General features: G+C 43.5%; 1 protein-coding gene across 2 annotated transcripts in view; it reads left to right on the top strand.

Moving 5' to 3' along the window:
- The first annotated feature begins 421 nt into the window (after positions 1-421).
- The window catches only part of LOC138827199 (folliculin-interacting protein 1), an 88222-nt gene continuing 72965 nt past the window's right edge, over positions 422-15678 (top strand). For both annotated transcript variants that reach the window (XM_070022706.1, XM_070022705.1), the window contains exon 1: positions 422-635. In XM_070022706.1, the coding sequence (XP_069878807.1) occupies positions 544-635 (92 nt within the window). In that variant the 5' untranslated portion in view covers positions 422-543. The remainder of the gene's footprint in view (positions 636-15678) is intronic.

Below are 15678 nucleotides of genomic sequence, written 5' to 3'. Positions count from 1 at the left end.
GCGCGGGCTGGGCGGAGAGTCGCCGGCCCGGCGGGGCTGTCTGCACCTCTCAGGGTCGCGGGTGAACTCAGGCACGCCACGGTCCGCGTCGTCGTCGTTCACTGCGTCACCCCACCGTAGTCCCAGATAGGCACCCACAGCCTCAGCAGAGGAACCCGTCCGGAGGGCGCTCCGCCCCGCCCGGCACCCTCGCCAGCCACCGAGCTGTGCCCTCCGCTCAGGGCACGCCCCGCCTCGTGAGCCGCCCGGGGACGGGACTCACTCGCCGGCCCCGCCCCACACCCCCGCCCGCTCCCCCCGCCCTCCGCGCGCCGACACGTGACGGGGGCTCGCCGCCAGCCAATCAACGTCGGCCTCGCCTCGAGCCCCGCCCCGCGCGCCGTGGCCGTTTGAAGTGACTAATTTCTGTCATATGACTGAGGCGCCCATGGGGGTGGCGGGGCGGCTGTAGGAGCTGGGGGCCCTGAGCGAAGCGCCCCAAAGCCGAGCGACTCCCCTCCTTTCCCCTCTCCCCCCCACCACGGAGGCCTGGCACTGGCTAGCATGGCCCCCACGCTGTTCCAGAAGCTTTTCAGCAAAAGGAACGGACTGGGTTCACCAGGCCGAGACGCCCGAGACCCGGATTGCGCGTTCAGGTAGGGGGCGCGCTGCGGGGCGGCGCGGGGGGGGGGGCGCGCAGGCCGTGTGGCCTCAGGGGGCCCGGGAGCTCCCGGGAGGGTCGGTGGGCCTTTGGGGTTCGGGCCCCTGCGGCTGCGTGCACGCGCACGCGCGCGCTGGGTCCCGGGTCCGCGGCGGCGGCGGGGTGTGTGTGGTTGTGGTGGGGGCGGGGAGGGGGGGGACGGGGACGTGGACCGGAGGGCCGGGTCCGGGTCTCCTCGCCGCACCCCATCCTCCGCCATGCTTCCCCACCCCCCACCCCCCACTCCCAGTGGGTTTGTTTACGTCCGGCCGCAGCCACGCCGCCGCTCGGCCTCTACTCCCCCCTCCTCCCCCCCCCCCCCCCCCCCCGGCACCGCGGCCGGAGTAGCTGGGGCTCCCGCGGTCCCGGCTGCCAAAAGGGGAATTGGGCGCGGGCTGGATTGGACCTCAGCCCTCTCCCCTCCTCCCCGGGAGCAAGTCGCCCTGTGGGAAGGCTCCTTTCCAGCTGGGGTTGGCATCGGGGAACCGAGGTGCACGTTTGGCCCGCTCCTGGGAGTGTAAGACTGGCGGGGGGGGCGGCGTGTAGGGAACCCTTTTAGAAGAAAAGGGGTTGGAGGGGTGTAGCGAACCCAAATTGGAGCCGTGCTTTTTTTTTTTTTTTTTTTTTTTTTTTAAATCAGACTGAGCGACCTTAGTGTGATCGAAGGAGAAACGTGACACCTGCGAGGTTAGGATTGCTATTGACCAGGCTGAAGTGGTACAGAGTCGCGTGGTGGAAGCCTTGGCGTTAGAACTGGCTGTGGAGTCCCTCTTCCCCCCCCTTTCCCCCCCACCACGCTTATTACACCTGTTACGGAACAGGAGCCTTAAAGATCGAAAACGATAGCAGAATATATATATATTTTTTGGGGGGGGGTGGTAGGCTTTGTCTGTTTGGGGTTGCAGTACCTGTTGCCAATGGTATAACTCCGAGCTTGTGAGATGTGGTAGAAACTTGGTTTCGGGTGGGGGTGGGGGGGAAATCCAGTTTTTGAAACTCCATTGGAAGGAGACTATGTAGTGTCTTCCAAGATGCCTCCATACTTAAACCGCAGTGTGGAAAATGGCAAGCACCACTAGGCCAAATGTCAACTATCATTCCAACTTGATAGGAGAGGAGAGCCCACTTGTATAATAGCAGTCGGAAAAAATGAGAATCTGTGAAATTTTGCTGCAGGCAAAAGTGTGAAATGATTGTACCACACGGGTTTTGAAGGTTTTTATATTTAAAAAAAAAATTACCCTCTCACGAATGCAAGTCACATCAGGAAACAGTAAAGATATGTGGAATTGAAATACTGCATGTCGAGAAATTTTACCATAGAGGAAGGAAAATCTCAGTTTTGTACATTTTGAAAAAGTGCTTAGTAAAAGTTTTCTAAATACTAATTTTCTCCCTGTACTGAGAAGTAATTATCTTACTATGCTGGTCTGACTTAAAAAAAATATTTATTCACAGTTGTCTTTTTCTTTGAAAAATGAAAGTGAAGATAATACTAGATAATACTACACTGAGACATTAAATAACCCAAGAGACAAATAGGAAGCAGGTTCTGGAGGGATATTTCAAAGGACATTTGAACAGGCAACTATTTGTTATTTTTGAGCAAAGGATGACTTTGGATACTCAAATTTACAAGAATCTCAGGTCCTGGGTGTAAAAATGGTTTTCATGTCTATTTTTGAAAAAAATGTTAAATCTACTGTGTAATTGTGCAATACTTTACAGTTGCCAAAGAACTTTCTCATCAGTTATCTTATTTGGTATTTCATAACCTCTTTGTGAGATAGGGCAAATAGGGTATAGGTAACTGTATAATCCTTTTTCCAGTGTGGAAGCCCAATAACTGCATGACATAGAAGCAATTGCTTTAAAAATAAGATATGTGTACAAGTGTACACGAGAGGAAATGAAGACTGTGGTTGACCTCACAAGTCACCCAGTGACATGCAGATATCATCAGCTAAGATCTTTTTAAAAAACTTTATTGAGCCACAATGTATGTTCAGTAAAATGTAAGTACATTTTAAAGGGTACAGTTCTGTGGATTGTTTTATATATGCAGCTGTGTATTCATGACTCCAGTGAATTTTTCTTGGAATAGTTCCATCAAGCTTCCTTGTATGTCTTTGCAGTCAGACACTAACCACTTCTGCACTCAAGGGAGTAGCTGCTATACTTACTTTTTGTCTTTTTTTGTTGTTGTTGGTGGTGGTGGTGGGGCCTGAACTGTGGGCCTAGTGCTGTACCACTTGAGCCGAAGCAACACTTGCAGCTTTTTCTGCTTATGTGGTACTGAGGAATCCAACCCAGGGCAAGCACTGAGCTACCTTCCCAGCCCCTACTTACTTTTTTTTTTTTTTGGCCTGTTCTAGGGCTTGAACTCTCGGCCTGGGCACTGTCTCTGAGCTTCTTTTGCTCAAGGTTAACATTCTACCACTTGAGCCACAGTGCCATTTCTGGCTTTTTTTGAATACTTTATTGGAGATAAGAGTCTCATGGACTTTCCTGCTGCCGGGGCTGGCTTTGACCCACGATCCTCAGATTTCTGCCTCCTGAGTAGCTAGGATTACTGGTGAGCCACCTGTGCCCGACCTGATCTACTTTTTTTCATTACTTTTTTTTTTTTTTTTTTTTGGTAGGTGGTGGGGCTTGAATTCTGGGCCTGGACACTGTCCTTGAGCTCTTCAGCTCAAGGCTAGTGCTCTACCTCTTGAGCCCAGCACCACTTCAGGATTTCTAGTGGTTAATTGTTGATAAAAGTCTCATGGACATTGCTGCCCTGGCTGGCTTTGAACTGTGATCCTCATCTCTTAGCCTCCTGAGAAGCTAGGATTACAGGCTTGAGTCACCAAAGCCCGCCTCATTACAGTTTTGACTTCTCTAGCATTTCATATCAGTGTAATCATACTTTGTATAGCCATGTGTCTCATTTTCATCAAGAATGATAGTTTTGAGATGTATTTGTGTTGTTGACTTTACTAGTACATCCATACTTAATTTCTGAATGGTATTCTATTATATGGATATACAATTGTTTATGACTCCCTGGTTGAAGGGTATTTGAATTATTTTTCAGATTTGGGCTATATAAACAATTATTTGAGTATTTGTATACGAATCTTTATTTGGAAACAATATTTTTGTTTCCTTTGGGTGGATACCAGTGGGACTGCATTATAATAACTGGGTTTTAATTCTAAGTGTTGTGAGAAGCTGAGGCAGGAGGATCTTGAGTTCAAGTCCAGCATGGACTACACAGCAAGAACCCTGTCCCCCCAAAAAATTTCCTCCATATTCTATCAAAATAGTTTCCTTTTATATTCCAAATAGTAGTGTATAAAGGTTTACTGTGGTAAGAAACATAGGACATTTACTATCTTAATCATTTTGAGTCTTGATTATGGCCATTCTTCAAAGTATACTAGCATTTCATTGTGATTTTAACTTGCATTTGCGTAAGGAGGTCTTTGGTATCATTTTATATAGTCAGTTTTTTTTGTTTTGTTTTGTCGGTTGTGGGGCTTGAACTCTGCGCCTGGGTGCTGTCACAGCTCTAGCCTAGCACTCTACCACTTGAGCCCCAGCACCACTTCCAGTTTTCTGGTGGTTTATTGGAGATAACGGTCTCACAGACTTTCTTGCCCAGGCTGGCTTTGAACCGTGATCCTCTCAGAACTCAGTCTCCGTGAGTAAACAGTATATATGGAGCCCAGGGGTGATCAGGCACAGTAGGACTCTAGGATAAGAGATAGTTTGGATAAAGAAGACATAGGAGTTCTTAAATATTGTCTTTCATGGTTAATCCATTGGAAAAGATGTCTAAGATCACGACCCTTACTTTCATGAGGGAAGGTCATGGGGCTTGAACCCAAGGTCTGGGTACTGTCCCTGAGCTCTTTTGCTCAAGGCTAGCAGTCTACCACTTTGAGCCACAGAGCCACTTCCAGTTTTCTGGTGGTTAATTGGAGGTAAGAGTCTCATGGGCTCTCCTGTCCCAGCTGGCTTTGAACTGTAATCCTCAGATCTCAGCCTCCTGAGTAGCTAGGATTACAGGTGTGAGCCACCAGGGCCTGGCTGAAAAAAGTTTTAAAGTAAAATGTTTATAAGACAGCTATGTTTTGGTCAAATAATGTCTCTCTCTCTCTCTCTCTCTCTCTCTCTTTCTCTCTCTCTCTCTCTCTATATATATATATAATTATTTATTTATTTTTTTGTCTGTTGTGGGGCCTGAACTCTTGGCCTGGGCACTGTCCCCCAGCTCTTTAGCTGTAGACCAGGGCTCTACCACTTGAGCCTCAGCCCCACTTCTGGCTTTTTCTGCTTATGTGGTGCTGAGGAATTGAACCTAGGGCCCATGCATGCAAGGCAAGCACTCTGCCACTGAGCCACCTTCCCAGCCCCTATATTTTTGTTAAATTCCTAAAATAGAAACATTTGTTCTTGTCTGTAGCAAAGATTCTAACTAAATCTTCTGTACTCTTGTCCTTTCTCACATTAAAAAAAAAAAAAAGCAGCAAATTCTTATCCAAGTCTAAACTTTTGCCACAGGTGCCAGTGGCTCATGCCTTCCTATAATCCTAGCTCCTCAGGAGGCTGAGATCTGGAGAATGGAGGTTCTAGGCAAGCCCAGGCGGGAAAGTCCAAGAAACTCTTTCTCTAAAATAACCAGCAAAAATATGACTGGAAGTATGAGTCAAGTGATACAGTGATGGGCTAGTAGCTCAAAGACCTGAGTTCAAACCCCAATACCACCAAGCAAAAAAAAAAAAAAAAAAGGGTCAAACTCAATTTGGCATGCTAGCCTTTTGAAGAGTTGTGGGTATGAGGCCAGGCGCTGGTGGCTCACGCCTGTAATCCTAGCTACTCAGGAGGCTGAGATCTGAGGATCGCGGTTCAAAGCCAGCCCGGGCAAGGAAAGTCCGTGAAACTCGTATCTCCAATAAACCACTAGAAACCCGGTAGTGGCGCTGTGGCTCAAGCAGTAGAGCACTCGCCTTGAGCTGAAGAGTGCAGGGACAGCGCCCAGGCCCAGAGTTCAAGCCTCATGACTGACCAAAAAAAAAAAAAAAAAAAAAAAAGAGTTGTGGGTGTGTATTGGATCTAAGTTCAGATTTCTGCCCCAGTGGCATTTGTATGTGTAACTCTAAGAAGCACTGTCATGTCATTCAATGAAGGGCGTCAATGTCGTTCTTTATGTCTCCTGCTTTCTCAGTTCAGATCGCTTGGTTTTCAAACTAAAGTTCTGGTACTTAACTGCTGAGTTCTTAAATTTCATTCTCTTTTGTCATCATAAAACCTTAGAGCAGTGCTTCTAGTTCTCCTTCTTTATATCACCTCATCTGGGGAACAAACCATACTCAGTTTTGCATTAAAAGTCCCTAAACTGCCCGGTACTGGAGGCTCATGCATGTAATCCTACTTACTTGGAAGGCTGTGTCCTGAGAATCAAGATTTGAAGCCAGCCCAGGCAGGAAAAGTTCATGAGACTCTCTTCTCCAATGAGCCACAAAAAGCCTGAAGAGGAGTGTGGCTCAAGTGGTAAAGTGCTAGCCTTGAGCAAAAGAGCTCATGGACATTGCCTAGACCTGGAGTTCAAGTCCCAGTACATACAGACACAGACAGACAGACAGACAGACAGACAGACAGACAGACAGACAGACAGACAGACAGACAGACACACACACACACACACGCGTATGTACTTGGGTTGTTTGGAGAATAATAGACCCTGCAAAGATATTATTTTGTTTGTTTGTTTTTTGGGTCCTGTCGTGGGGCCTGAACTCTGGGCCTGGGCGCTGTCCCTCAGCTCTTCAGCTCAAGGCGAGCGCTCTACCACTTGAGCCACAGCACTACTTCCGGCTTTTTTCTTTTTTGCTTATGTGGTGCTGAGGAATCAAACCCAGGGCCTCCTGCATGCAAGGCAAACGCTCTACCACTGAGCCACCTTCCCAGCCCCCTGCAAAGATATTAAAAGGTATCTAAGGCATCTCCTTACTTAGAGTAGTTTTGAGACTTCAGTGGCATGACAGGTACTCAAATGTTAAAATTCCCACAGTCCTTCATTCCCTAGTTTCTCTTTTCCAGTCTTCTTTCAAGTGTTTCCTCTGGTTGTGGGGCCTGATTGAGACTTCTTGGTAGTTCTTGAGACTATCTGATTTATACATTATTTGGAATACTGTGGCTACAACACATCTTTTTTTTTTTTTTTTTTAGCTGTATTCTCCTGTATTCTCCCACGTTTTTTTTTTCCTTCTCCTTTCTTCTTCCTCTACCCTTCCTTTCTTTTGTGCTGCAGATAGAACCTACATCCTTACACATGCTTTCTAGGCAAGTGTTCTATCATTGTATCACATCCTTGTGGCAGTTGTTTTCTTCTGTTGTGATTGCTTTTTTATTTATTTTCTCATGCCCAGGGCCTGGGCACTGGTCATGAGCTTTGTTTGCTCAAGGATAGTACTCTTATCACTGGAGCCATAACTCCACTTTTGGTGGTTTGGTAGTTAATTAGAGATAGGAGTCTCGTGGACTTTCCTGCCTGGGCTGGCTTTAAACTGACATCCTCAGATGTGAGCCATTAGTTCCTGACTTTGCAGAGTTTTTTAATTGTGAAGTTTTCAAAATGGTACATGAATTAGGTTGGGGATAGACCTTAATGGTACTTACCTATCATATACAAATCCTTAGGTTCATTCAATTCTCAGCATTGCAAAACAAAAATAAACCTATTAAATATACTGCGTTATGGGTGTGTGTGTGTGTATGTCTGCGGTATAATTGCATTTTTATGGATCCATATCCTTAACTAGATTGTAAGTTTTGTAAGGGTGCAGACTTTGTCTAACTGATACACTACTGTACTTCTGACGCCTGGCTCAAAGAAGATATGGTCTAAATATTTGATGAATGTTCTGATAACATTTGAACTGATTTAACAAAGATATTCCTGTTTGTGGTCATTTCCTAAAGTTACTCATTTAATGAGTGAGTTCCCTCCCCTTCCCACTCCCAATACTTAAGTTTGAACTCAGAGCCTGTGCTGCTAACAAGTGCTCTATCACTTGGTTCATTCCATGCCTCCATCATATAGAGTCTTCCCTATGAGTCTGAGATTCTCCTGCCTGTATCTCTCAAGTAGCTGGGATTACCACATCTGGATCTGGCTTTTTTGTTGAAAGGGTGTTTTCTCTGTCTCTCTGTCTCTCTGTCTCTGTCTCTCTGTCTCTCTCTCTGTCTCTCTCTCTGTCTCTCTCTCTGTCTCTCTCTCTGTCTCTCTCTCTGTCTCTGTCTCTCTCTCTCTCTCTCTCTCTCTCTCTCTCTCTCTCTCTCTCTCTCTCTCTCTCTCTCTCCCTCTCCTTCCCTTCTGTCATATTTATTCATTCATGCCTGGGCTGGCCTCAGATCACAGTCATCTTGATCTCTGCTTCCTGAGTAGCTGGGTTACAGGTGTGAGCCACTATACTTTGTTTAAGCTAGATTTCCTTGACACAGTTTAAAGAACATTTTGTTACTTTTTCTTTTTTTAGGATTCCAAAGTTGGCCTCATTTTCCAGAATAGATTATTTCTTCTACATAAACATTTCACAATCTTAGTACACTTTTTTTTGTGTGTATGTATGTATATGTTTGTATATGTGTGCAGGTGTTTCCCCTGATTCTATTGGATTTTGCTGAATAGATAACAAATACATTTATGTTCCTTTTGGTAATGAGGTTTAAGAATGGGAGAGGTTTTGAGGCAGCATAGGTTTTTCAATTTTTTTAAATGTTTGAACATTCTAGGTCTTAGGCTTTAAAGTACACCTTGTGAGAACTGCAGCAGCATTTTAACTTGTCTCTTTAGGGACACCACCACAGCGCTAAAAGGCCTACTTCTTTGTAGGTCTGGCCATATAGAGTACCCCTTAACACAGAACATTTTATTCCAAGTCACCCCAAACATGGTTGGCAAGCCTCATAATGCTTCACTTGTCCCTAATGTAATCCTCGTGGTTAAAGTGACAGAGTTGGCATCAAGAACATGTGGGATAGTGAAACATCTCAGTTTATACAGTTATGGTTGCCTTTTGCTGATGGAACTGTTAGACTCCTGGAGGACTTTTGGCCTGCTTTCCTCTTCTGTTGTGTGATCTATTACACAGTTGTTAAGGATTTCTGTCTATATGGAGAAAATAAGCATTGCAAAGTTATTGAGATGGTGAAGTAAATGCAGTCTTGATAGAATCTCCACAATATGGATATTATACTAGTTTGTAATATTCTTTTTTAATTTTTTTTTCCCTGTTGGTTGTGGGGCTTGAACTACTGGGCCTGGGCGTTGTCTGTTAGCTCTTCAACTCAAGGCAAGCACTCTACCACTTGAACCACAGCACTACTTCTGATTTTTTGAGTGGTTTATTGGAGATAAGAGTCTCACAGCCTTTCTTGTCCAGGCTGGCTTTGAACTGTGATCATCATATCTCAGCCTCCTGAGAAACTATGATTACAGGCGTGAGCCACCATACCCAGCTAAGTTTGTAATATTTCTGACGAATTAGCAGCTGTTATAGGAAAGAAAACCAACCACATACAAAGGTGAAGAAAGTACCAAAGAACTTGTTTGTGAAAATTATGAACATTAAAAGTTTTAACAAAGAGCTAGGCCTTTTTTAGTCTGGAGACATTTTTTGGGGAAAAAAAAAATATATATATATTTTTCCCCCTGGTTATGGGGCCTGAACTCTGGGTCTGTGCACTGTTCCTCAGCTCTTTAGCTCAAGGCTAGCGCTCTACCACTTGAGCCATGGTGCCACTTCTGGCTTTTTCTGCTTATGTGGTGCTGAGGAATCGAACCCAGGGCCTCATGCATTCAAAGCAAGCACTCTACCACTGAGCCACCTTTCCAGCCCCTGGGGAATATTCTTATGAGTTCTTTTACTTTTTTTTTTTTTTTTTTTTTGCTTTATGAGTCTTATTAGTAAGATCTTCCAAGGAGAACCTTCTTTTTGGTCAAGTTTCATGTTCTTTTGTTGTTTTTTTTTCCAGTTTTCATCTTCTTAGCTTTCCTTTCTTTCTGGAAAATTTCATAAACAATTTTAGTTGAATTTTTTTACATAAATGTTTTGCATAGATGTTGACTCTTTCATAATCCCCTGTTTTCAGATCTATGTCCCAGTCTCTGTCTCTGAAATCCTTAATGACCTTGAGTCTAGTGTTTGGCATTTTCTGAATCTGTTCTGCAATAAGACTGGGATTAAGGCAGGATGGAAAAGGCATAGAGAGTACATAGATCTCCTCCCATCTCATGTATTTACTTTTTTTGTTATTGTTGGTGGTCATGGGGCTTGAACTCAGGGTCTGAGCGCTGTTCCTGAACTTTTACTGCTTAAGGTTAGTACTCTACTACTTTGAGCTACAGCTCTACTTCTGGTTTTCTAGTGGTTAATTGGAGATAAAAGTCTCATGGATTTTCTTGCTTGGCTGGCTTTGAACCTCTATCCTCAGATCTCAGCCAGTTGAGTAGCTAGCATTACAGGTGTGAGCTACAAGCACCTGGCTTTTTTTTTTTTTTTGGTCGGTCCTGGGCTTGAACTCTGGGCCTGACCTCTGTCCCTGCGATCTTCAGCTCAAGGCTAGCGTCTACTACTTGAGCTACGGCACCACTTCCAGTTTTCTGGTGGTTTATTGGAGATAAGAGTTTCACAGACTTGCCTGCCCGGGCTGGCTTTGAACTGTGATCCTCAGATCTCAGCCTCCTGACTAGCTAGGATTACAGGCATGAGCCACCAGCGCCCAACTGCACCTGGCTTTTTAATGGAGCAGAATAGCCCATTGAATGGATCCAGTGAGTCAGTGATTCTCAAGGTTCAGTATATGGAGGGCTAGCAAAATCTCAGAAAATTGGGCCCCACTCCCATAATCTTGCATTTCTGACAAGTTTCTAGTTAGTGCTCAGTGCTAATGGTTGAAATTTTGAGATCCATTATAGTTTACCAAATGATAATTTACTAGTTACCATTTCTTCTGACATTGGTGTGCAAGACAGGCAGTATGTTTTATTTATCTACTTTTAAAATAATGATTTGATGTTGTAGCAACCTTCAAAGGTGACCATTGAAGCTTTCTTGGATGGTGTTTATTATTGTTTTCTTTTTCTTTTTCTTGCTTTCCTTTTTTTAACTGGTCCTCAGGCTTAACTTAGGGTCTGGGCACTGTTCCTGAGCTGCTTTTCCTCAAGGCTATAGCACTCTACCATTTGAACCATAGTACCACTTCCAGCCTTTTCTGTTTATGTGGTACTGAGGAATCGAACCTAGGTCTTCATGCATTCCAGGCAAGCACTCTACTGCTAAGCCACCTTCCCAGCTCTGTTATAGTTTTCTTGAAACATAGTTTTGTCCTGAGTGCTGGCCTTGAGCTTTTGTGCTCACGGCTAGGACTCTACCACTTGAGCCACAGCTCTACTTCCTGCTTTTTGTGGTTAATTGGAGATAAGAGTCACATGGACTTTCCTGCCATGCCAGATCTGGCTTGGAACCACAGTCAGTCTTCATATCTCTCCATAGTAGTAAGCCAACAGTGCCTGGCTTGCTATATCCTTTTAATATAACCTGAGTAGTCTTTATTTTATTTTATTTTATTTTTTGTTGGCTCTGGGTCTTGAATTCTGGGCCTGGGCACTGTCTTAAGCTCCTTTTGCTCAAGGCTAGTACTCTACCACTTGAGCAACAGCACCACTTGTGGCTTTTTTCTGTTAATTGGAGATAAGAGTCTCATAGACTTTCCTGCCTGGACTGGCTTCAAACTCATGATTTTCACATCTCAACCTCCTGAGTAGCTAGGATTACAGGTGTGAGCCACTGGTTCCTGGCACCTCAGTAGGTCCTTCAAGCACAGAATTGATCATTCTAGGCATATGTCTGTTCCAGAGCCATTTTTACCAATGATTTCTCTTCTTTTAACTAGGAATAGTATTTAGTAACAATCCTGCCTTCTAGAAGTCTTCATTGCCACTGGGCATCATTATTTTTATGTTTTCAGGGGACATTGCCAAACATATTACATTTTTCTTATTCTAAGAAGTAAACTAATACTCATTTTTATTCAAATGAAGGATTTTGTTTTTATTTACCTTCAATTTTTTTTGGGGAGGGGGGTCTGGTTGTGGGACCTGAACTCTGGGCCTGGGTGCTGTCCCTCAGCTCTTCAGCTCAAGGCTAGCGCTCTACCACTTGAGCCACAGCGCCACTTCTGGCTTTTTTCTTTTTGCTTATGTGGTGCTGAGGAATCGAACCCAGGGCCTCATACATGTAAGGCAAGCCCTCTACCACTGAGCCACCTTCCCAGCCCCTACAGAAGTGGCGCTGTGGCTCAGGTGGTAAAGCGCTAGCCTTGAGCTGAAGAGCTGAGGGACAGCGCTTAGGCCCAGAGTTCAGGCCCATGACCGGACCCAAAAAAAAAATTTTTTTTTTAAAAATGTCTATCTCCTATGGTGAAAATCCTATATACTGGCAATCTTAACAACAATTATTTAATTGGTTTATTTTATAGCATGTATAATTGTTTCAAAATCATACTATCAGCATTGTTTCTAGTTATAAAACTCACAAATGCCATCTGTTTTTTGGTTATATCCTGTGTTTTAAAGTCTGTTGAAATAATTCTTCCCTGTGTAGTTAGATCACCAGTATGTAATACAATATATTTAACTTCTTTTTTTAAAAAAAAAGATCTTTGATGGCCTTTTTGTTTTCTTTTTTATGGGGGGATAGGTTCCAGTAGTGGGGCCTGAACTCTGGGCCTGGGCACTGTCCCTCAGCTCTTCAGCTCAAGGCTAGTGCTCTACCACTTGAGCCACAGCGCCACTTCCAGCTTTTTTCTTTTTGTTTATGTGGTGCTGAGGAATCGAACCCAGGGCCTCATGCATGCAAGGCAAGCACTCTACCACTGAACCACCTTCCCAGCCCCAGCCTTTTTGTTTTCTAAAACACTGGGTAAAACATGATTCCCAAGTGAAAGCTATAAAACAAAGGCATAATTTTAATCTCCTTTTCTATCACTTTCTGTTTTTCTTTCCCCTAGTAGCCACCTTTACTTAGTTTTCATTTTTTTTTCCTTTCTCTGTGTGTGGTGTACATGTGTATGTGTATGTATGTATGGGTAGGTGTGTGCTGGTACTGGGACTTGAATTCAGGGCCTCATGCTATCACTTGGGGTTTTGGCTCTTGGCTGGCACTCTATCACTTGAGCGTTTCCCTTTTTGTTTGCTTTTGAGACTGGGTCTGGGTATGTAGCCCCTGCCTGTGCCGTCCTTGAACTTGCATTCTTCCTGCCTCAGCCTACCATGTGCTGGGATTATTATAAGTGTGCATTGTAACAGCAAGCTTGTTGTTCTCGTTCTCCTTCTCCTTCTTCTTTTTTCTTTTCTTCTTCTTGTGGTTCTTCTGTGTGAACTTAGGGCTTGATTTTGTTGAGCCACACCTCCAGCCCTTTTTTGCACTGATTATTTTTTAGAGTAGGGTCTCACTTCCTACCCCACATGTGTCTGAGCTGTTACCCACCTACTTTAGGCTTCCTGTCATTGCTGGGGTAACAGGCACATGCCCTCATATCCAGTTTCTCTTTGTGGAGATGGACTCTCACACACTTTTTCTGTCTGTACTGGCCTGGAACATGGTACTTACGTTCTCAGCCTCCAAAGTTGCTTGAATTCCTAATGTGAGCCACTGATCCCTAACTTTAAAATTTTTTTAATGGCTACAGACAACTAATTGAGTAATTGCAACCATTCATTTAACCAGGCTCCTATTGATGGACTTTTAGTTGTTTCCCATCTCATGCTTTAATGAATGGCCTTTTGCCTGCCTTTTGTACCTGAATATTCCATCAAATAGTCCTTTTTTAAAAAAAAATGCTTTCAATAATTTATGAAGTTATACTTAGTTCTCTATTCTGCATTTAATGTATGAATCTTAACCTAACATGAAATAATCTGTCCACTATCATAAAAGTTGTCTTGCAGAGATAGTTATTTTAATTTTCAGCTACCAGGCCTTTTATGCCTGGAAGAATTTACAGGAAATACAATTAGCAAATTTAACTGGTGGTGGTAAGAAAAAAAGCAGGAGACTCCAAACATTTTATCCACTGTTCAGTTTTTCTTTATCCCATTGCTTTCATCCCATTTCTATAGTTTTTAAAGTATAGTTTACTGAAGTATAACATATTTGGGAAATTATAATATATTTATAGTTCAGAATGATTTCTTAAAGTGAATACACTTATGAATCAGCACCCAGATGTGGAAACATTACCAGTGGCTTAAAAGCCTACCTCATTTCCCCTTTTAGCCACCTTCCCTTCCCTCTGCCTAAGGTAACCACTACCCTGACCTCTTTCACTGTAGACTTGTCTGCTTAGCTATATGTAAATGAAATCATATTCCATTCGTGTATTTATTCTTGTTTCTGGCTTGTTCATCTTTCAAATTTACATTATTGCACATTGTAACAGTAGTTGTTGCTGACTAGTACTTTGTCGTGTGAATATATAGCAGTGTATCCACTCTTGTGATAGAGAAGTCTTTCTTTTTTCTTTTTCCTTTCCTTTCCTTTCCTTTCCTTTCTTTCTTTTTTTTTTTTTTTTTTTTGTCGGCCGTGGGGCTTGAACTCTGGGCCTGGGTGCTGTCCCTCAGCTCTTCAGCTCAAGGCGAGCGCTCTACCACTTGAGCTACAGCGCCACTTCCGGTTTTCTGGTGGTTTATTGGAGATAGGAGTCTCATGGTCTTTCTTGCCCGGGCTGGCTTTGAACCATGATCCTCAGATCTCAGCCTCCTGAGTAGCTAGGATTACAGGCGTGAGCCACCAGCGCCCGGCCTTTCCTTTCCTTTCCTTTCCTTTCCTCTTTTCTTTTTATTTTCCTTTTTCTTTTGCCAGTCCTGGGGCTTGAACTCAGGGCCTGAGCACTGTCCCTGACTTTCTTTTGATCAAGGCTAGTATTCCACCCACTTGAACCACAGTGCCACTTCTGGCTTTTTCTGTGTATGTGGTACTGAGGAATTGAACCCAAGGCTTCATGCATGCTAAGGACCATTCCTAGCCCGTGAGAATTATTTCTAATCAAATGAGTGGTTTCAGTTTTTCACTATTAAAAGTGTTGAAATAAAAGAAGTGTTGCAGATGTATCCTGTTACATACTTTTTTAGTAGATGCTGAAAACTTCATTTCTCTTCAGTATTCTGTGTTGAGTATACATTATATGATAATAGTTCTCAACTCATATAGATTTTTGGATTGTTTACAACACAAATGGTACATATGTCAGAGTTACCTACATATTCACCTTCAATATAATTAGGCACTGTATTTATCATCAACCAGTGTAGAGAATATAGAAAATATGCAGAAGTTCACCAGTAACCACAGTTTTGCTCTGATTGCAGTGTAAGTATTGTTTTACGACTTTGCTATTCAAAAGTGTTATGCCAAACCTTCTGGACACAAAGATTAATATAAATTAACTGCCAAGGAACTCACAATCTATTACATAAAGATGTGAGCATAACTTCTTTTGCATTTAAATGCCAGAATGTGCTTACTATAGTAAGTAGAACCAGTTTAAATATTTTTATCTAAGAGGAGTAAGAGGATTACAATTCAAACAAATATAAAAGATTCCAGAGAGTGAGAACAACATAGTCACAAAGATGGAAGGTTACAGATATATTTAAAAAACTTTGTGGCTCCACTCTTGCTGACTGGCAAAAAAAATAAATAAATAAAATAAAACAAGAGAGCCAGCCACCGGTGGCTCATGCCTATAATTCTAGCTACTCAGGAGGCTGAGATCTGAGGATTATGGTTCAAAGCCAGCCTGGGTAGGAAGGTCCATGAGACTCTTATCTACAGTTAACCACCAGAAAACTGGAACTGGTGTTGTGGCTTGAGTGTAGAGTGCTTGCCTTGAGTTGAAAAGCTCAGGGACAGGACCCACACTCAGTTCAAGCCCCACACCAACCC

This window comes from Dipodomys merriami, unplaced genomic scaffold (assembly GCF_024711535.1).
Source record: "Dipodomys merriami isolate MVZ:Mamm:240054 unplaced genomic scaffold, mDipMer1.0.p SCAF_151, whole genome shotgun sequence".
Classification (NCBI taxonomy): domain Eukaryota; kingdom Metazoa; phylum Chordata; class Mammalia; order Rodentia; family Heteromyidae; genus Dipodomys; species Dipodomys merriami.
This window is presented reverse-complemented; position numbering and strand designations above follow the sequence as displayed.